This window comes from Ursus americanus, chromosome 28 (assembly GCF_024610735.1).
Source record: "Ursus americanus isolate L20-20 chromosome 28, mUrsAme1.1.p, whole genome shotgun sequence".
Taxonomy (NCBI): Eukaryota; Metazoa; Chordata; class Mammalia; order Carnivora; family Ursidae; genus Ursus; species Ursus americanus.
The window spans coordinates 37089294-37109989 of NC_142154.1; the positions used below are offsets into that span (position 1 = coordinate 37089294).

Consider the following 20696-nt stretch of genomic DNA (forward strand, 5'->3'; position numbering starts at 1 on the left):
AACACAAGCAGGGGGAGTGGGAGAGGAAGAAGCAGGCCCATAGCGGAAGAGCCCGATGTGGGGCTCGATCCCACAACGCCAGGATCACGCCCTGAGCTGAAGGCAGGTGCTTAACCGCTGTGCCACCCAGGCACCCCAAGACCTCAAGTATTTAAAGGGCTGTTGTGCGAAGAACAAAACTTTCTGTCTTCCAGAGCGACGCCATCCAGTGGAAATAGAACATGAGCCACAGAGCTAATTTTCTAGGAGTCACGTTTATTAAAAAAAAGAAACAGGCAAAGTTAATTTTAATCAATTTTATTTTACTTAATATATCTAAACTACTGTTTCAACATACAATCATTACTTTTTATTTATTTGTTAATTATTATTATTTTTTTAAAGTAATCTCTATGCCCAACATGGAGCTTGAACTCACAACCCCAAGATGAATAGTCACAGGCTCTATCGACTGAGCCAGCCAGGTGCCCCCGTGTAATCATCATTTTTAAATTATTAATAAGGTTTTTTGCATTTTTGTGAACCAAGTCTTTAAAATATTATTTGAACTTGTAATCAGTATTTTAAATGATTATTTCTTAAGATTGAATTTATTTATTTGACAGACAGCATGAGCACAAGCAGGGGGCAGCAAGCATAGGGAGAAGCAGGCTCCACACTGAATAGGGAGCCCGAGACTGAGACTCGGGGCTCGATCCCAGGACCCTGGGATCGTGACCTGAGCCAAAGGCAAATGCTTAACGACTGAACGACCCAGGTGCCCCAGTATTTTAAATTATTATTTCTATCAACTACAATTTTTCCAATTTTTAAATTGTGGTAAAATACACATACTATTTACTGGTTTTTAACATTTAAAAAAAAATTTTTAGAGAGCGCACCCGTTGGGGGGGAGCAGAGGCAGGGAGGGGCAGAGGGAGTGGGAGAGTCTCAAGCACGCTCTGCACCCAGCGCGGAGCCTGGTGCTGGGCTCAGTCCCACCGCCCTGAGATCAGGACCGAGCGAGAGCGAGACCGGACGCCTAACTGACTGAGCCACCCAGGCGTCCCTAAAATTTACTGTCATGGCCATTTTTTTAAGTGTACAGTTGAGTGGCGTTAAGTCCCTTCATGTTATTGTGTGAACCGCCGCTACCATCCATCTCCAGAACTCACCTTCCAGAAGCGAAAGCCCGTTCCCCATTCCGCCAGCCCCTGGCAGCCCCACTTTCCCGTCCGAGCGTGCCCGCTCTGAGTGCCCCACGGAGGTGGAATCACAGTGTTTGTGTCGGGCTCATCTCACTTAGCTTACCCACGGGGTGGCATGTGTCGGGCTGTCCTTCCTTCCTCAGGCGGAATGGTGTCCCCTCGGGTGCTCGCCCTCTCATGCAGCGACTGACACTTGGGCTGCTCCCGCCTTTCAGCAGCGATGACTGGCGTGGCCGCGCGCACGGGGAGGCCAACAGCTCTTCGAGACCCTGCTTTTCATTCTTTCGGGCCTATTCCGAGAGGTGGAACTGCGGGGTCATGTGCTAATTCTGTTGTTCAGTTTTTGAAGAACAGCCATACACTGGTTTCCGGGAGGCGACACCGTTATACTGTCCTGGCAGCAGCGCACGAGGGTTCCGGTGGCTCCACATGCTTGCCGACACTTGTTACCTTCTGTTGTTTCTGTTTCTGTTTCTGCTTTGACCGTAGCTATCCTAACGGGGGCGAGGTAGTATCCCCTTACCGGTTTTGCTCTGCCTTTCCCTAGTGCTCAGGGTCTTTTTATTTTATGCTAAATCTTTGAGATCCAATAAGTATTTTACACGTACAGCCCATCTCAATTTGGACTGGCCACATTTCAAGGGCTTGAGAGCTGGCTACTATATTGGAAAATGTGATGCTAGAGGGGCCGGTTTGGGGCAGTGCGTAGAAGCAGAGGGACTCAGGCATGTCCGGCGTGTAAGGAAAAGCATCACAATCTCCCGAGCTGCCTGAGGAAGGGCTCGGCTTCCAGGGTATCCCTGATCCTTGGTGGGAATGGACGCGAAGGAGGGGATGGCCTTGCTGGCCTTTGGAGCCTGTAGTTTGTGGTGGTTCCTCTTGAATGCCTGGCTGGCTGGGGGTTGGGGGGGGTTGGTATCTCAGACCCCCAATGCCATGGGCTTCAGCAAAGGCTGTGTTTTGAACTCGCCATCCTAACTTGCCCGCTGATCTTTTTGTCATCATACATCGGGTAGGAGTGTGGCTAGAGTCAGAGTGGGAGGCTGGGCTTGGGGGTTGCTGCCAGCTTCCTTCCCAGCACTCTGCCTCGACCCTTCCCTGCCCCCCAGCATCCCCCTGGAGCCTGTGTAATCAGATCCAGACCTGACCTCGCCAGAGGTCCTGGACCAGGAGGCAAGTCCTCCCTCCCCTCCCTCAGCTGGTCTAGATCTGGCTCTCGGGAGACCCCCTCCCCTTGGGTGATTTATAGGGGGTGTCCAGGAGCTGTTTCCTGCCCGTTCCTGCCCCCTCCCCGCCCCGTGGATTGCTGGGCTCTCTCTGCCCATCTTGTCCCACCGCCTGGCTGTACCCATGGTGGGAGCAGCGAGGGACTGGGAGAGTCCTTCCCAGGCTGCCTGGGGACAAAGGTGCTTTCTCCACCATGGCCCCCAAGCAGACCTTTGTCCTCCCTGTCGCTCTCTCTAGCCCTCACAGTGGAAGTGCCTCCCAACCACTGCCCATTACCCCCTCCCATTATCTGGCCTGAGCGAGGGACCCAAAACAGTCCCTGCCTAACCAAAAGCATCGATGGCCACAAGTCACAGCACCACCTTGTCCACGGACAGAACACTACCAACGGCAGCCACAGACAGTGTCTCCAGCTACACTGCTAACCGTGCATTCCACGACCAGTCACGCCATGGTCTCCAGGATGGCTGGTTCAGGGCTCAGCATTCTCAGAAGTACCGTCCTCAGGCCCCTATGCCCATGGTCTCCCAGAAAGCCTCGACCCAGAGAGACATGCTGAAGGACATCTTCCCTCTGACTCTATGGCCTGCCAGCACAAGCCAGGGCAAAACAAACTTGTGAATCAAACCCGCCCCACCCTGAGAGATGGGAGGAGGCCTGAGCGGCCCCCTACAATCTTTCTCCCACTTCCTAAAGAATGAGGCGTGAATGCAAGATTGTGGATGTGGACAAGGGCCTGTTTATGGAGTACAGGGGAGTCTCAGCTGGAAGGGCCCCGGGGAGTACCTGCTCCCTTCATTTACGGATGAATGGAGTGTGCTGTCCATGCTGCCTACCCCGGGTCTCAGGGCAACCCCCCCCATCTAAGGACTAGATAGGGCTGACCAAAGGGCTGGGGAGCGGTGTGAGGAAGGGGAGGCAAGAAGGAGCTTCAGATAAAGAAGACCACCCCCTCCTACGGCATCTGCCCCCCCCACCACACCTGTGCGGCCAGCGGGGCTCAGAGGGGTGGGACTGAGGACCTCTCTCTGAGTCTCCTTCTCTTCCCTCAGCCTGCGACATGGTGCCAACCCCCAACCCGTGAGAAGAGGCTGGGCTGACCAGCCGTCCACTCTGGGGTTACCTGCCCTTGGAGAGTGACAAAGGGACAAAGTTACTGGAGAACTACTGCAGAAGGTCTGGGCCTCGGTGCCCCCTTCAGAAAATGAAGGGGTTGGCTCTCAGATGAGTGGTTTTCAAGTACTTTTAAAGGCAAAGCTGCCCTCGAATGACATGTCTGGGAGAACTGTAGTTCCGTGAAGCTGACAGCGGTCCGGCGCGGGGCTGCTCTGGTGGAAGGGAGATCTGGAGAGCCCTGGGCAGAGGGGGCTCAGCTGCGTCCGAGGGGCCCCAGGGGACCCTTAGGAATCCTGTGGCCCACTGTGTGAAGACTGGGCTGGCTCCTTACCTGTGACCACTTCCTGCTTGAGCTCTTCCCTCCGGCACATGTTCCACCCATGCTGTTGTCCTTGTTTGGTTTTGGGTGGGGGAGGAGGAGGGGGTGAGAGGCCAGACTTTCTCCTTCCCCAGCACCCTGCGAAGCAGCAGCTCTACCCCTGGTACTCAGGCCAGCTCCTAGCTCTAGGCGCCCCCAGGGAGCCCGGGCTGGGGCTAGAAACACAAAAGGAGTCCGTTCCTTAATGAGTCGGCATCTGTAGTCGGCAGAGCCACCAAGCCCCGCCCCAGGTCCCTGGGGGGCTGCGAGCTCTTCTCCAGCTGGAGCGAGGAGGGGGCGGGCCGCTCCCCAGCTCCTGAGTGGGCAGAGCCCAGGGCGCACAGGCAGCCGAGCCAGGAGCCTAGGTGCCCTCTCTACTCCATAGGCCCGCATCCAGCCCTGCCCTCCTGGAGGCCGAGGCCAGGAGGCGGTAGAGGGGACCCAGCAGCCCTTGGGCTGACCTGCAGGCCCTTGACCACACACAGCCTTTGGCCTGAGACAGGGCAGGCTGACCTCGCAGTGCTCTCTGGGGTTCTTCTCACCAAGCCTGACGGGGTCACCAGCTGGGGCACTGTCCCCCACCTCCTGCTCTGACAAGGGCCCCCCGAGGTAGACTTTATAAAGGCTCTCCCTCCATGGGACATGGGGGATTGTCTGCACGCTAGCCACGGGAGCTGAGACCACAAACCCCATTCACATCCAGCCATAGACGCGCGACCACATACATGGAGACAGCCACATCCTCCCAGAAAACACAGCCCTGCACACGTGTGCAAGGAGCTGCTCACACCCATCAGCTGCACTCCCAGGAGGCCCTGAAAGAGGAGGAGGCAGGGCGGGGGATTTTTATGCATGTTTATATTTAATGAACCACATGCAAATGAGCTGGAGAGTGCGCTGCAAGAGTCAGCCCCCAGAGGCTCCGAGAAGAAGGCACAAAGGCTCGGCCTTCTGGGGCTGCCCTGGAGTCCGGAACAAGCGGGGGGATTGAGGGGCCTGGGTGGGGTGTGCCCACCCACACCAGGGAGCCAGGGGCAGGAGCCGGGACAAGCTCCGGTGCCCATGCTGCTGTGGGGGGAGGGCTCCTCCGGGGAGGGGACAACTGTCCCAGTTGATGGAGTACGGCAGGGGAGGGGCTGCCTGCCTGGACAGATGGCGAGCCGCCTTCCCGCACTTGAAGCAAAGTGGATTTTAATGAAATCGCAGCCCCAGTGCAGAAGCTGGGAACCCGCGTGGGAGGGGCGCCTTCCCGGGGCTCACAGGGAGGGTTGGGGATCGGTGGGAAGGAGGGTGGGTGGGGACACTTAACCAGCCTAAAACGGGGTGTGTGTGGGGGTGCACCATAGCCCCTCTGGCCCGGCCTCGTCAGACCAGAGTTCAAGCAGTTCAGATCCCCAAAAGGTGGGGAGGGGGTCCCTGAATATTTATGACACATTGAAATGTAGATTGTAGGTCTGACAGTCTTCTGAGAGGCTTGTCACCTTGGATGGATATACCACCCTCTTGGGGTGCATTGAGACGCTGCAGGAGAGGTGGGGATGGGGGTGCAGAGGAAAGGCAAAAAAATAAAATAAAGGCCGCTGGGCACTGGTAAGCAGGGTCTAATGATTGGTGTCTCTGCTGGGCACCACTGGACGAACTGCTTCCCCTCTCTGGACCTCCGTTCCCTATTCTGTAAACCAGGCAGCAGAATACTGAGGCCTTCAATATCTTAGGGAGAGTTCATAAAAATACATCTGAAAGGAGCTGAAACAGCGGGGAGCAGGACGTGGGAACAGCGCCGTCTCTGACTGGTCTTTGTGGATCACCAGCCCAAGACCTCCTTGTCAGAGGCTTGTCCAGACTTTCCCCAGGCTTCTCTCGGCATGTCCCAGCCCTATGCCACCCCTTAGGGGGAGATGTTTGTTATGGTGGCAGGCGGCATCGGTGATGATGTGTCCCCCCAAGACTTTGCCCTGTGTCTGCCAGCTCCAGGAAAACTCCCAGCCCCTGTGGCGGGAGAGGTCTGGGGCTCCAGGACATGGGACTGTGACACCTCACCCCTCCTCCGCCCCTCACACCTCAGCAGCGTGCCTCTTCCCTACACACATCCCTATTTTTCACCAGCCATGTCGGACTTCCACGTGCATCCCCAGGCCACCGTGGGAGAGGAGGGCGGTGTGGCCCGCTTCCAGTGCCAAATCCATGGGCTTCCCAAACCCCTGATCACATGGGAGAAGAACAGAGTCCCCATTGACACAGACAACGAGAGGTGAGCCATGCTTGGGAAGGCTGGAGGGAAGACGGAGAGGCGGGCCGCCTCGGGGTGGTGCTTCTCCAGCTGTGTTGAGATTAAGGATCCGTGCAGCTGGCAGGCCCCAGATTTGATGCTGGTGATTTATCCGTGAGGACTGTGTGTGACTGCGGTCAAGGCTGGAATGGCGAGAGTCCCAGTGTGTGTCTGCGTCGACCACGGTGACTTTGGGACAGCGCCGTGCCTGTGATGTCAGTGTCCCTGTGGCCGATGGTGCCTGTGGTTGTGCTGGTGGCCAACTGTGCCTCCCCCCAAAACAGGTACACGCTGCTGCCCAAAGGGGTCCTGCAGATCACAGGACTTCGGGCTGAGGACAGCGGCGTCTTCCACTGCGTGGCCTCGAATGTCGCCAGTGTCCGGGTCAGCCACGGGGCCAGGCTCACCGTGTCAGGTGAGGGTCTTTTGCTCTGACTAGTGCTGCCCCTAACAGCCCCCTGACTTCTCACCCTCAGATCAATCTCTGTCCAGCTGAGCCCTGGAGACTTGTCAGCCGAGTGCGCGTAGGGCACTTCCGAAGCTCACGGCTCTGTGCGCCTGGCGGGGAGGGTTCAGGAGGCATGCGGCCGCTCTCTGGCACAGCTCAACCCGGGCAGCCCGTCGTCTGCTTAGCCCCGGGCGCTCCCACTGCTAGAGGGCCCTGCAAGAGGGAGCAGGGGGTGGAGGTGTGTGAGGCCCTGGGGCCCCTAGCCTCTCCTCTCTGCCCCACAGGACCTGGTTTCTGGGCTGGATCTTGTTCCCCACTCCCCGTGTCCTGGGTTGTGGGTGGGATGAGGTGGGAAGGGTCACAGCTGAAGTGAAAACACATGGCCTCTTCCTCCCAGGCTCGGGCTCGGGGGCCTACAAGGAGCCAATGATTCTCGTGGGGCCTGAGAACCTCACCCTGACGGTGCACCAGACTGCTGTGCTTGAGTGTGTCGCCACGGGCAACCCGCGCCCCATTGTGTCCTGGAGCCGCCTGGGTGAGCCTCATCCTACAGCCCCTGCCTCTCCCACCCCTGTCCCACCCCCTGGGAGGGCAGTCTCATCACCCAGCTGTGGGGGACTTTGAATCCTGTTTGTTCTCCATGGGGGTCTGTACACTCTGGGGCCTTACGGAGGGGGTAAGTTTCCCTAGCTTGGCAGGACTGGGGAGGTCGGCCTGCCCACTACATTCTCCCTCCCCCTGCACGGATGGCTTAGCTCCCTGGGTTACCTCATCCAGTCTGGGCAGTCCTGCCTTGCTGGCATCAGGCTCTCCAGAACCCCTCAGCGGCTCTCCTTCTCCCAGGTTCTTTTCCCTCCTGCCTGTCCCTGCCCTCTACACCCTGGCTATGCTTCCCAGCAGTGCAACTCCAAACCCCTCAAAATCTCAGCCAGTTGTCACACCCTGTCTCTGGGCCCCCCAGTCTCTAGCCTGGCCCCCTAAATCCCCAGCCTAAATCCCTAGGCAGCTGAAGGAGAGAAATGAAAGGGTGCAGATGGGCCCACATTGTCTGAGCGGAAAGGTCACTAGGGGAAGGAGAGTGTGGAGGGGATGGGGTGGGGTCGCATTCACAAGGAGACTGTGCCACATTGTAGCAGCTGAGTGATCGGGGAAGGAGGGGGCAGCAGGCAGGATAATGGAGTAGATTTCACCACTTCAGCGACTGAATGGGGAGCTGTCTCCTTGCATTCTGACTGTGCTAATCTGATCCTGGGGTGGGGGGAGGGCCCAGTCCCTGGGAGAGGCTGGAAAGAGTGGCCTCACCATTAGGAGGAGCCCATAGGCACTGCAAGGACCATCTGGTCCAACATTTCCCAAAGCGTGATCTGCAGGGAGGAAAGAATGGCTTGGTGGCCTAACGTCTAACAACTTTGGGAAACAGATTTAACCAGGTCCTTTTGCTGCGGGACTTCTCAGAGCCTTTATATTAAAGGGCAAGGTGACAGTCCACAAGTGGAATGAAAATTCGAGCATGGAACATTTTTCAAGAGAGACAAACCAGGCTGGGAAATGCCTCTTAACTTTCCTGAGGGGAAGGGACTTGAAGGTCGCCAGTGAATCGGTGAAAATGCTAGCATTAGAGCCCAGGTCTCTGCTGCTAGGCAAGTTTTCAGTGCCGCTCCTGCTTCTTCCACAATGCCCTGGTGCTTGGGAGGAAAGCTGCAGAGTGAGACTGAGGTTCCCTGGAACACTGGTGGAATGTCAAACCATATGAACCATTCCTCACTTGCCCTCTTCCACTCTTCCCCCCTCCCTCCCTCCCTCCTCAGATGGCCGCCCCATTGGGGTGGAGGGCATCCAGGTGCTGGGCACCGGAAATCTTATCATCTCAGACGTGACGGTCCAGCACTCCGGCGTCTATGTCTGCGCGGCCAATAAGCCGGGCACCCGGGTGAGGAGAACAGCGCAGGGCCGGCTGGTGGTGCAAGGTATGGAGCTCCCCAGCCCTACCGCCCTCTCCTCCTGCCCCATTCCTTCCTTGCTTCATCGCCAACCCTGGCCCAAGCTCAGGGCCCTGGACTCCTCCTAACCCTGGCGCCTGCCCCCAGGAAGGCAGTGCTGAGAAGGGGAACGCATTCTTGTTATGGGTGCCCTTGCCATCCCTCCCCCCACCCCCAGTCATTCCCATTTTACAATCCCCGCTGCTTCCCACAACCCTGTGCTCTTCACACGTGTCCCTCTTCCCCACGTGCCGTTTTTCCTTCACACGCATGTGGCACTTGCACGCTCACACCTGCCTGCACGCTCTCAGGTGTTTGTCATTCTCACACTCACACCTCAGCTCCTGCCACGCCAACGCGCACAGCTGGTCTCCAATGTGCGGGATGGGGGCGGGGGCAAGGGGGGGGTTAGCCTCTGCGGCTGACCGCGTCCTTCTGTCCATCCTCCTGCACGGGGGGCTCAACTGTCCACATGAACTGGGCTGGGATCCCCTTCTCAGGGGCTTTCTGGGGTGGTTCCCTCCCAGAGAGCTGGGGCAGGGGGGGAGCTAAGGGAATTAGGAACGTAAACGCCTGTTTGTTTAGTGTTCCGTGTGCCGTTCATCTGTCCAAATGAAAGTGATGGAGCATTTCATTTCTCGGGTGTTAATGCAAGCTGGAGGCCTGGGAGTGGAGGAGGGGGAACTGAATGTAGGGGCGAGGGGAGCTGGTACTGAGGGCTCATCCGTCTCCCGTCATTACCTCCTTGGAGGTGCGGCCAAACCTATTAGCACATTTATTTATTTAACAATTTCCTGAACAGGGAGCTCAGCTTGATTGCTTTCAGATACAAATGTCAGTCTTTTAAATAGTCATTAAAATGGAGTCCTCTCCCGGGTCTGGCTCTCTGGGGCCAGTGAGGTGGGGCCTGCTGTCCTCTCCTGAAGCCCAGGTTAGGGTGGAGGGTGGGCCCCACCTGGAGGATTCTCCAAGGGGCAGACATGTGAGTTCTCCCTGTCCCCATACCCACCCCAGCCCTTCACTCACAGCTGTCTTGTCCCCCCACCCCTCATGGCTCCTCGTGCTTCTCTCTGCCCCCCACCGCAGCCCCAGCCGAGTTTGTCCAGCACCCCCAGTCCATCTCCAGGCCAGCAGGGACCACAGCCATGTTCACCTGCCAAGCCCAGGGTGAGCCGCCCCCTCATGTCACATGGTTGAAGAACGGACAGGTGCTGGGGCCGGGAGGCCACGTCAGGCTCAGGAATAACAACAGGCATGTGTAGGGTGTGTGCTGGGGTGAGACCGGGGCGGGGGAGGGAGATGCGGGGTGAGGGGACATGTGGGGTGAGGGGCCGGGACGAACGGCCTGCACGGGCTGTGCCCCTTCTGCCAGGAAAGAGCACTAAGTTGGACCCGGAGGCTTGGGGTTGAGTTCCAGGCCTGCCGCGGACTTACTGAGGGACCCCAGACAAGTCATTTGTCTTCTGGAGGGGCTGTTTCTCCATCTCTCAAATGCGATGATCTGACCAAATTTCAGGGATACTCTGGGAGGAGGAGGGGATCTGACGCTCTCTCCCCCACCCCTGCAGCACCCTGACAATTTCTGGAATCGGCCCTGAGGACGAGGCCATCTACCAGTGTGTAGCCGAGAACAGTGCTGGCTCCTCCCAGGCCAGTGCCAGGCTGACCGTGCTATGGGCTGAGGGGCTGCCTGGGCCCCCCCTCAACGTGCAGGCGGTCTCCGTGTCGTCCACTGCAGTCCGCGTGTCCTGGGACGAACCCCTGGTCAACACCAAGGAGATTATTGGCTACGTCCTGCATATCAGGAAGGCTGCTGGTGAGCGGGGGCGCCGTAGCCCCATCTTTTTATTCACTGTTTATCACCCCTTTCAAACCTGGTGTCCTGACCCAGCCCCTTTCCTCCCTCGTGCCCCCTGCACCCTGGATGCTCTCATTTCATCAGTGCTGGTAGGACGCCCCCGTGCCCCTTGCGTTGCCCTGGCCTACCCTTCGCCTCCCCAGACCCTCCGGAGCTGGAGTACCAGGAGGCGGTCAGCAAGAGCACCTTTCAGCACCTGGTGAGCGACCTTGAACCCTCCACGGCCTACAGCTTCTACGTCAAGGCCTACACCCCGAGGGGGGCCAGCTCAGCCTCTGCCCCCGTGCTGACCAGCACCCTGGGCGAAGGTGAGGCCTGGCTGCGGAGCGTACGACCACATAGGCCAGGAATCCGAGCCCAAGAGTGCGCATGCTTGCTCACCACACTCCCCCAGCGGGCGCCCGGCCCCGAGGCTGAGTGGGGTCTGGGTCTACTTGGAGAAAGGGGCGTCCTTTTTCCAATTCACGTAAAGGTGTCTTTGAGCAAACAGAGGCCCTGGGTCAGAGGCCAGAGAGCCGCCGGGCTCCTGGGGCTCGGGGTCCGGGTGGAAGGTGGCCGACCCCCTCACATCTCGGCCTCCTCTGCCCGCAGCTCCCGCCCCGCCCCCGTTGTCGGTGCGGGTCCTGGGCAGCTCCTCCCTGCAGCTGCGGTGGGAGCTCTGGCCCCGGTTGGCCCAGCACGAGGGCGGCTTCAAGCTGTTCTACCGCCCAGCGAGCAGGGCCTCCTTCACTGGCCCCATCCTGCTGCCCGCCACTGTCTCCTCCTACAACCTCAGCCAGCTCGGTGAGGCGGACACGGACTGCGTGTGGGGAGCTGGGCAGGGGTGGGGTGCCTGGCGCCGGGCGGTGGGGCGCAGGGGTCCCCTCTGTTCCCCGGCTGCAGCAGAGCTGCTGGTGGGGGCTGGGAGATCACTCAGCACAGCACTGCCTTTCCCTCAGAGCCCGCAGCAGTGTACGAGGTGAAACTGCTCGCCTACAACCAGCACGGGGAGGGCAATGCCACGGTCCGCTTCGTGTCTCTGAGGGGGGTGTCGGAGAGGACAGGTAGGCTGGGGAGGGGTTGCTGGACTCAGATATGGAGGCCAGGCGCTGGGGGGGGGGCAGGGACACAGGGAAGGTAGGAGAACATCACAGCACATGTGGGGCCTCCTGGGCCCAGCACCTGTCCGTTCTTCAACCATGTGACATGAGGGGGCGGCTCACCCTGGGCTTGAGAGCATAGGCCTAGATCTGAGTTTGAAGTTCGGCGGTATGACATTCTAGCTGTGTGACCGTGGGCAAGTTACTTAACCTCTCTGAGCCCGTTTTCTCTATAAAACAGGGATAATACCTATTTTATAAAGCCGTGGTAAGGATGAAATGGTCTGTGTAAAAGTGTTATTCCCAATATCGGGCACAAAGTTAGCACTCGGTAACTGGTAAAAAGAACCACAAAAAGTGGGGCTGGGGTCCCAAAGGCAAAGGGGATGTAGACATGGAGGCGGGATCAGCCCCCAGAGGCTGGGTGTCCAAAGGGGCTTCGGGCCGGGAGAGCCACCGCTCCCAACCTGCCCCTGCCCCTAGCCCTGAGCCCACCGTGTGACTGCCGGAAGGAGGAGTCCGCCAACCAGACGTCCACCACAGGCATCGTCATTGGCATCCACATCGGGGTCACCTGCATCATCTTCTGCGTCCTCTTCCTCCTGTTCGGCCAAAGGGGCAGGTAGGTCCAGGGCAGGAGGGTGGGAGTAGCCTGGAGAAGGCGTTGCTGCAGGGGAAAGCAGAGTGGGGGCTCACTGTGTCCAGCCTTCTGTTTTTGCTCCCCTCCCCCAAGCCCTCCCCCTAATTCTTGGCTCACCCCTCAGGGTCCTCTTGTGTAAGGATGTAGAAAACCAGCTCTCCCCTCCTCAGGGCCCCCGGAGCCCAAGGGATCCTAGCATCCTGGCACTGAATGGGGCAGGACGGGGAGAGCGGGGCCGAGATAAGCAGCGTGTGGAAATGAAAGAACTGGAACAGCTGTTCCCCCCAGCTGGGGCAGCGGGGCGGCCAGACCCCAGACCTGACCTCAGACCCATGGTGAGTGCCCCCACCTCGAGCAAGCCTCCTGCTTCTGGCTCAGACCACCTCCCGGTCCTGCCCTCCCTTCACCTTGCTCGCAAGCCTGGGTCATCAGCCTTCACCAAGCTCCAGGCACAGAACTATGGTCGATGCTGCTCTCTGAGCGCCTGAATCAGGCAGGGTGGCCCGGAGTCCTGAGTGGGATTGGGTCCAGGGCCTGACCCTCATGCTGACGCCAGTGTGACTGGCCCTTTCCCCAGCAGGATCCGGGGGACCCTGCCCTGTGTGAGGAGACCCAGTTCTCCATGCTGCCGCTCGAGGGATTCAGCCTTCTGGAGGAGATGATGTCAGAAGCCAAGGCCCCCAGCGCAGGCCCTGTGGCCGCCCTGCCACCCCAGGACGTAGGCCCTGGCCTCCTCAGCAAAGGACAGGCCATCCGGCCTCCCACGGCACCAGCTGCCCAGCCAGCTCGCTTGGGACAGTAGCCAGTGTCTGGCAGGCTCCGGAGGGGGGCAAACCCCCCATTCTCAGGTCAAAGGCAAGATTTCTCCTGTCATGTGGGACTTGGATGGGGGTTTCCCAGCATTTCTGTCCTGACTGACCCTCAGGTGGTCAAGACCTAAAGTAGCCTCAGCAGGGACCCCCCCTAGGACCTGGAGGGGTTCCTGCAGGAAACTGTCCCTTGGACTGATGTCCCCCCTCACCTCTGCCTGGTATCCACATGACTTGGAACTGAACTAATGTTTTCCTTTAAAAAAAGAAAAAAGGAGAGGAAGGTGAATTAGACTCCAAAAATACGCCCCTGCCGTGGCTGGGCCCCTGACACTGTCACCCTCCACCAACCTTGTTTTCTCAGGATGGATTTTTGCTATTTGGCTCTCAGTACCTACCTCAGCCGGAATGAATGTTCTTGGGGGAGTTGGGCCGTGGCCTCAGCACCCCCACCCCACAGAGCCCCAAATGCACTCCTACCTCAAGCCCCTGTAGGGGCACCCTCTCTCCCTCCCCATATTATTGTCCAGAGTTTAAAAAAAAAAAAAAAAAGGAAAAAAAAAAGGCACTTCCCCATTTCCAGGTGTGAAAGAAAACATCTACCTCAAGGCTCGCCGGCTCTCCGGGCCTGTGTTCTGTCACTGGACCCTCCTGGCTCCTCTTCCTGCCCGCGCAGCCCTTCTATCCTGCCCTTAGAGAGGAGGCCAGAGGCTAAGTCACCCACGGTGGGCCTCTCAGGACCTACAGAAATAAAGACGGAATTAGTCAAAGAAAATGTGAAAAAAAAAAAAGCCAAAAATGAGAGGAAACTGTGTTCCCTGAAGTACACATCGCTCCAAACCAGCCAGCTTCCAGCACGCCGCCGCTGCGCCAGTGTGTCGTCGCCCACGCCAGTGCCGACCCTCTCAGCCAACTGATCCCTGACTGGGATCCCGACGACCCGCTCCCCACCCGGGCCTGAGGAGGGTGGGCTGTGGCCCTGAAGCCTGCCTCCACTCCTGCCCAGACCCAGAGCCCCTGGAGCAGGCTGGCGCCTGGAATGTACTGTGTGTGTGACCGCTGTGCGCGTGAGTTCGGTCGGGAGGTTCCCTGGCAGACGGGGCCCGGCCCTGTACCCCATGGGACACAGCCGGCCGGACCCAACCCTGGACAGTGGGACGACCACTGTCAGCAGATGTGGCTGGAAGATATTTTTATACAAGGTGTGTTTAAAGATTTATGTTCTTGTGATTTCTTGTTTTTTCTTTTCTGTTGTGGTGTTTTTTGAAATACTTAAAGTAGGAAGAAAAAAAACCAAGGAAACAAAGACCTATTTTTGGTTAACTCATTTTTTTAAATAGAAGGAAAACTTTTTTTTAAAGGAAAAACAAGATAAGTGTATTCCTTAAGTATGAGATTAGACCATAAAGTCCCTGACCCCCAACCCTCTAGGGAACCCCCCCTAAAGTTTAGTTAATTAGCTGAAGGTAGAATTTGTGGTGTTTTCCTAGAAGACTGGAGTCGTGTCCATGTGGACTTGGGAAAGGGCAGTCTGCCCCTTCCCCCAAATGCTGGACCTGTGCCAGAGGCCCTCACAACTCCCACACAGTCCCGCCTCTGTCCCTGCAGTGGCCCCTCGGCAGCCCCCTCATCCTGGAAACCGCTCTCCCACGGGAAGAGTGGTCTGGGGTAGGAGTGGGATAAGGAGTAGCCACCTGGCCTGACTTGACCTGACTTTTGTCACACTCATTTTGACTGAATAAAAGTCCATTGCCAAAGTGAACCTTGAGTTTTTTGGTGGCTGTGTCAGATCTTGGGCAGGGGTGGGAGTGGTGGGCCCAGGCTGACCCTCACAGGGTCAGAGCCCAAAGTAACGGCAGCCCCCTGTGTACCACTTACAGGCACCATGCATCCTGGGCCCCCACACAGAGGAAGGTTCCCTGGGTCCCTGCCACCTTTCTGGGAGGTAGACAGTCTCATTATCATCACCTCATTTTATAGACGATGAAACTGAGAAAGGATAAGAGAAGACGGAAATGTCTAAACACTCACACAGCCAGTTATGGCAGGACCAGAGTTTGTGTCCAGACCAGGCCACCAGGTGCCAGGGTCTGTATTCCGACCACTGCTCTGTACCTCCTTAGCTGGCAGTGAGGAATCTGAGACCAGTCCCTCCCATACTAAGCCAGGTACTTTTCATGCATTGTCTACCAGGAAGGACTATTTTCGTCTCCAGTCTCCAGTTGAGGAATGGGACCTGGCTGAGTGACTTTCCAGGGCATCAGCCATAACTCATGGCCAGGCCTCTCCATTACTCCCTGCCACTCCTCAGTCCCTCCTGAAGCCAGGTGTCTGGAGCTGCCAAAGCTCAGGATAGGCCAAGAGAGATGTGGCTTAAAGGTGGTTGTGCTGACAAAGATCTGGAGGTCTCAGTGGGCCTCAAGCCCAGTAAAAGGCAATGGTGCAACGCAACTGCTTAGAATGTCAGTGTTGCCTCTACTGTGGAAATAGAGTCCAGGCTCACCCTGGGAAGCTCTGCTGGTCTAGAGGGCTGGGCTCCGTACCCAGAGGTGTACATTTTGCAAGGAGCAAACCAGGACAGTTGTTTGCAAGCTGGGCTTTTCCAGCTGTGGCAAGGGGTATGGGGGGTGAACCTCTCTGCAGGGGAATTCCACTCTCCCTGCCCACACTCAACGAGAGCAGTTCCACTTTTATCTGTCTTATATGTTGGGCTCTTCATGGGATTTTATTTGAAAACAGGGATCTGGGGGCACTGGGGTGGCTCAGTCAGTTAAGCGTCCAACTCTTGATTTCGGCTCAGGTCATGACCTCAGGGTCATGAGAGAGAAAACGGTTCTGCTCCTAAAAACATTTGAAAGCCCCTAGCCTGGCACTTCTGGAAGAGGCCTGCAGGTCAGGCCAGAAACAGTGATGGTGCGTGGACGCTGAACTGAGAAAAAGCAGGCTGAGGCCACCACAGTACCTGTCCCGAGTCTCTGGGGGAAGTGGTTGACTTGCCCTGATTTTCCCAGAAAACAGCCAAGCCCAAATATCAACATAATACCTCACCTTTCTTTACATGGAACTTTGCAGGGCAGGACTTCTTCAACGACACCCGCCATCAGAGGGCTGCCTGGGAAGGTGGTGGGCTTGCCATCTGGTCAAGCAGGTCCTGCAGGGGATGGGAGTAGACCAGGTGAATCCCATGTTCCTGTCCCCCCCCCCCCCCCCAGGAGTCCAAGAAGCTAGTACCGTCCCCAGGGAGGCATCCGGAAACATTTAGAAACCACCTCTTATGACCCATGTAGATGTATGTAAATTGCACACAAATTACATGCAAATACAGGCAGGGCCTGTTCTAACAAGGCCGGACCAAGCTAAGGTTAAGGGAAGCAGGGTTCCAATTAGGAAGATTAGCAGAAATAGGCGTCAAACCTGGGAGGGAGGTGGTGGAGGGTGCCTGGCTCGAATCTGGTTCCTGATCTCAAATAGTCCAGTGGCCTCAGGCTGAAGACACCGCACCCCGCCCCCACAGTCTTTGGGCAGAAAGCAGCCATAGCCTGGGCTTGCAACCTGCTCCAATTGTCTAATGCTCGGTCACAGGCCACCCCACAACTTAGTGACTTAATCTAACATTTATTTTGGTCAGACATTTGCAGTCTGGGGCTGCTCAGCAGGACAGTTGTCTGCTTTACTGGGCATTGGCGGGGGTGGCTTGAAGCCTGGGGCTGGAATCATCTGAAGGCTTGCTGGCTCTCATGTCTGCTGGCTGATGCTGGCTGTCGGCCCCCACACCTGCACATGACCTCTCCAAGTGGCCTGGGCTTCCTCAAAGTATGGTGGCTGGGATCCAGGGAGAGGGGACTAGAGAGAGCCTGGCTGAAACAGCATCATCACGTCGAATCTAACCTCAGACATTGTGTGGTGTCACTTCTGCCACGTTCCATTCATTAGAAGCAAGTCACCCCCTATTCCAGGGGAAGGGAAGTAGATTCCACTTTTTTGATGAGAGTAGAGTCAACGTTATGGACACATTCTAAAACTATCACAGGACTACTTAGGGGGATAGATGAAAAACACGTGGGAGCTGGGGGCTGGGTGAGCAAGAGGACCCAGCCAGAAGGGGCTGCTGGAGGATGGGGGTGCTCCCGACTCCTACACAAGCCCTGTTTATGGGTCACATCCCTATTATCAGTGAAGAGGGATCCTGGTGTTCAGCCCTGAGGCCACAGGAGGGGGAACAGTCCTCTGTGAACACCGCTGCCTGCTCCCTCTCCTTCTGCAGTGAGGGGTGAGGGGGCCAAGGAGGCTGGTGCAGGCCTGAGAGCCCCACCAGCCTGGGTTGGTAGAGCCTAGAAAGCCAGTGCTGGCAGGGACCATGGTCTCTCTCATGAGACAGATGTGGGGCAGGAGTTGCTCAAGGGGACAGGGAAGTTAGAGGCAGGGCCAGGGCTGGCACCCGGGATGGCCACACCCCGCCTGGAGCCCTTTCCACTCAACCCAGTCAGACCCTCAAACCTGGACTGTGCTCCAGAGTCTAGAAGGAACGGAGAGGGAGAAGAAGGGTGGTGGGGGAGGGAGTCACCTTGCTCAGGATGGGGAAAGGGGGATCTGGATTGGAAACAGGAAATGAAGGAGTGGAAACATCCAAAGATGGTTCGGGCCAAGGTCACAGAGGGGGAGATCTAGGCCCCTCTCACAAAGAGGTTTATAGGGTGATTTGGGATCTCTACTGCTTCCCCAGCCCTCTTGAGGCCACCTGGGGCAGGAAAGGGGGGAGGAGAGGAGAGGTAGAGAGAAGGCCCAAGGGAGCCAGGTTGACCAGGGAGGGAAAGACCTTGCTCCTTGGGCTCAACAGGGATGTACCCTGTACTTGACTCTCCCAAGGACACAGATGGTCACCCTGTGCCATGTGCCCACTGCCACAGTGCAGGGTCTAGCCCTGGCCATCACTCCAAAATGCCCACAGCAAAAGACTCCCTCTCCCCTGAATGCCTACCACACCCTGAGCTGCGCAGGTCCCTCCATTTACTTCCTTGCCTCATTACCTGGCCCCCCACGATAGAATGCGTATCCCTAGGACCCACTCGGGAACTGTTGAGGGAAGGCACGCGGGAACAGGACATCTAACTGGAATGCTGGGGACACTGTCGGGAAGCTACAAACTCTTTGGTCCAACCCCTGACTAGTATGGTACCACCTCGGGTTAAACAACAGGGGCGTTTGGTGCCTGGAAGCTTGGGGTCATCTCTGCTGTGACTAAGCCCCCAGTTCCTGGGGCTGAGGCTAGGGTAGGAAGACAGGAGCCCCAGGAGAAGGAGTGATTGCTCATCCATGCTCTGCTCGGGGGCCGCATTACAGAGCAGCTTCTCTAACTCCAGCTGGTGGCTCACTGGCCAGAAACTTCAGCCTTTGCCACCTGGGAGCGAGCCCAGGGCTCCTGCTCTGTTGTTGAGAATGATGAGCTCTGCCTCCTAGTGCGAAGCATGGCATCCCCTGGAGCTGAGGTGGTGGTCTGGCCCAGGTGGCATCTGACTGATATGGTCTGAATCTTGGCTCAGCCATTTCCTAGTCATGTGACCATGTGCAGTTGACCTCACTTCTTTAGGCCTCAGTTTTCTCAATCTGTAAAATTGGGATAATATGCTCCTACTTCAAAGGGTTGTTGACTCAGCTGGCTTCTTTACAGAAACTGATAAGCTAAACCTAAAATTCATATGAAAACACAAGGGACAAAGAAGAACAGAGTTGGAAGACTCACCTCCTGATTTTAAAGCTTACTACAAAGCTACAGTAATGAATACAGTGGGGTACTAACATAAGGACAGACATATAGACCCACGGGATAGAACTGACAGTCCAGGAATAAACCCTAGCATATAAATTGATTTTTGGCAAGGATGTCAAAACTATTCAGCGGGAAGAAGAAACTTTTCAACAAATGGCACTGGGACAAGTGGAGATTCACGTGAAAAGAATGAGCCTGGACCCTTTCCTCACACCGTGTAAAAATAATTAAAATGGGGGGCACCTGGGTGGCACAGCGTTAAGTGTCTGCCTTCTGCTCAGGGCGTGATCCCGGCGTTGTGGGATCGAGCCCCACATCAGGCTCCTCCGCTGTGAGCCTGCTTCTTCCTCTCCCACTCCCCCTGCTTGTGTTCCCTCTCTCGCTGGCTATCTCTATCTCTGTCGAATAAATGAATAAAAAAATCTTTAAAAAAATAATTAAAATGGAGCAAAAACCTAAATGTAAAAGCTAACACATAGAAGAAAACATAGATGTATTTGTAACCTTGGATTTGGCAAAAATTGACATAACGCTGCAGGTACAATCAAGAAAGGAAAAAATAGATACATTGAACATCATCAAAATTTAAAACTTTATGCTTCAAATGACACCATCAAGACAAGCACAGGATGGGAGAAAATATTCGCAAGTCGTATCTCTGATAAGGGATTTGTATCTAGAATACATGAAGAGCTCATAACTCAATAAAAATAACCCAGTGATAAAAAGACAAGTAACCCAGTTTAAAAATGGTCAAAGGTGGGGCACCTGGCTGGCTTAGTTGGTAAAGCATGCAGTTCTTGATCTCGGAGTCGTGAGTTTGAGACCCACACTGAGTGTAGAGATTACTTAATATTGAAAAAAATAAAAGCAAAAAAAATGGGCAAAGGATCTGAATACACATTTCTGCAAAGAAGATATACAAATGGCCAATAGCACATTAAGTAAAAACTAGAACCCCGACGCGGTACCACTCTGTTCCCACTAGGAGAGCTAAAATAAAAAAGTCACATACTATCGAGTGCCGTCGAGGACGTGGCAAACTCCGAACCCTCATACACTGCCAGTGGGAAGGCAAAATGGTGCAGCTGTTGGGGGAAGCAGTGCCCAGTCCTCAAAAGGCTGGACATATAGCCAATCACAAAAGACCACATATCGTATGGTTCCATTTGTATGAAATGCCCAGAACAGGCAAATGTATAGAGACCAAGAAGAGATAAGTGGTTGCCTACGGCTGGGGGTTCGTGGAAAATGGGGAGTGAGTGCAACCGGGCACAGGGTTTCTTTTTGGGATGATGAGAATGTTTTAAATTTGGTTGTGATGATGCTTGCACAACCCTGCGAATATACGAAGAACTACTAAATTGCCCACTGTAATGGGCGAGTTGTGTACTATATGAATTACGGTTTGATAAACTGTCATTAAAAAAAAAAAGGAGGTGGGGGGCGCCTGGGTGGTTCAGTCCCCTAGAGCATCTGACTCTTGGTTTCAGCTCAGGTCATGATCTCAGGGTCCTGAGATGGAGCCCCATGCGGGCTCTGCGCTCAGCAGGGAGTCTGCCAGAAATTCTCCCTCTCCCTCTCCCCCTCCCCCGGTGCTCTCTCTCTAACAAAATAAATCTTTCTAAAAATAATAAAAAATTAAAAAAAATTTAAATTTAAAAAGTAGCTGAAAGGACTCAATGAGTTTGTAATTAGGCCAGCGTGCAGTTTGTGTTCAAGTGATCCCATTGTCACAGGAAGAGAAATTGAGGTGGGCAGGGCAAGGTGACCCCAAGTGGAAGGTGAAGAGTGGGATAAAGAAGAAAGTAAGCCTGAAGGGACCTCGGCCGGCACCTGGCCTGGCTTCCCTGCGGGCGGAGGGAGTCTCAGGACGCAGCATCCCAGCCTGGAAGCTCCGCGCTCCCGGGAGGAGGGCTGGGACCGGAGGGTTCTGCTGCCACCCTGTGGAAGTGGCGA

At 56.0% G+C, this 20696-nt stretch overlaps 1 protein-coding gene and 1 long non-coding RNA gene across 3 annotated transcripts in view; one reads left to right on the top strand and one right to left on the bottom strand.

Annotated features, from left to right (window-relative positions):
* Positions 1-13523, top strand: part of IGDCC3 (immunoglobulin superfamily DCC subclass member 3) — a 38451-nt gene extending 24928 nt beyond the window's left edge. The window contains exons 2-13 of one of the 2 annotated variants that reach the window (XM_045810740.2): positions 5995-6139; positions 6442-6572; positions 7003-7140; positions 8414-8572; positions 9671-9836; positions 10153-10400; positions 10586-10750; positions 11034-11225; positions 11381-11485; positions 12005-12143; positions 12286-12496; positions 12739-13523. In XM_045810740.2, coding sequence (XP_045666696.2) covers positions 5995-6139; positions 6442-6572; positions 7003-7140; positions 8414-8572; positions 9671-9836; positions 10153-10400; positions 10586-10750; positions 11034-11225; positions 11381-11485; positions 12005-12143; positions 12286-12496; positions 12739-12963 — 2024 coding nt within the window. In that variant the 3' untranslated portion in view covers positions 12964-13523. The remainder of the gene's footprint in view (positions 1-5994; positions 6140-6441; positions 6573-7002; positions 7141-8413; positions 8573-9670; positions 9837-10152; positions 10401-10585; positions 10751-11033; positions 11226-11380; positions 11486-12004; positions 12144-12285; positions 12497-12738) is intronic. The other variant, XM_045810742.2, reaches the window with a different exon arrangement.
* LOC148107601 (uncharacterized) lies at positions 13503-16088 on the bottom strand. Its single transcript, XR_015722153.1, has 2 exons — positions 16019-16088; positions 13503-13711 (listed from the first exon to the last, which is right to left on the bottom strand). It is a non-coding gene; the product is annotated as an uncharacterized LOC148107601 (long non-coding RNA).
* Between the last annotated feature and the right edge of the window lie 4608 nt (positions 16089-20696).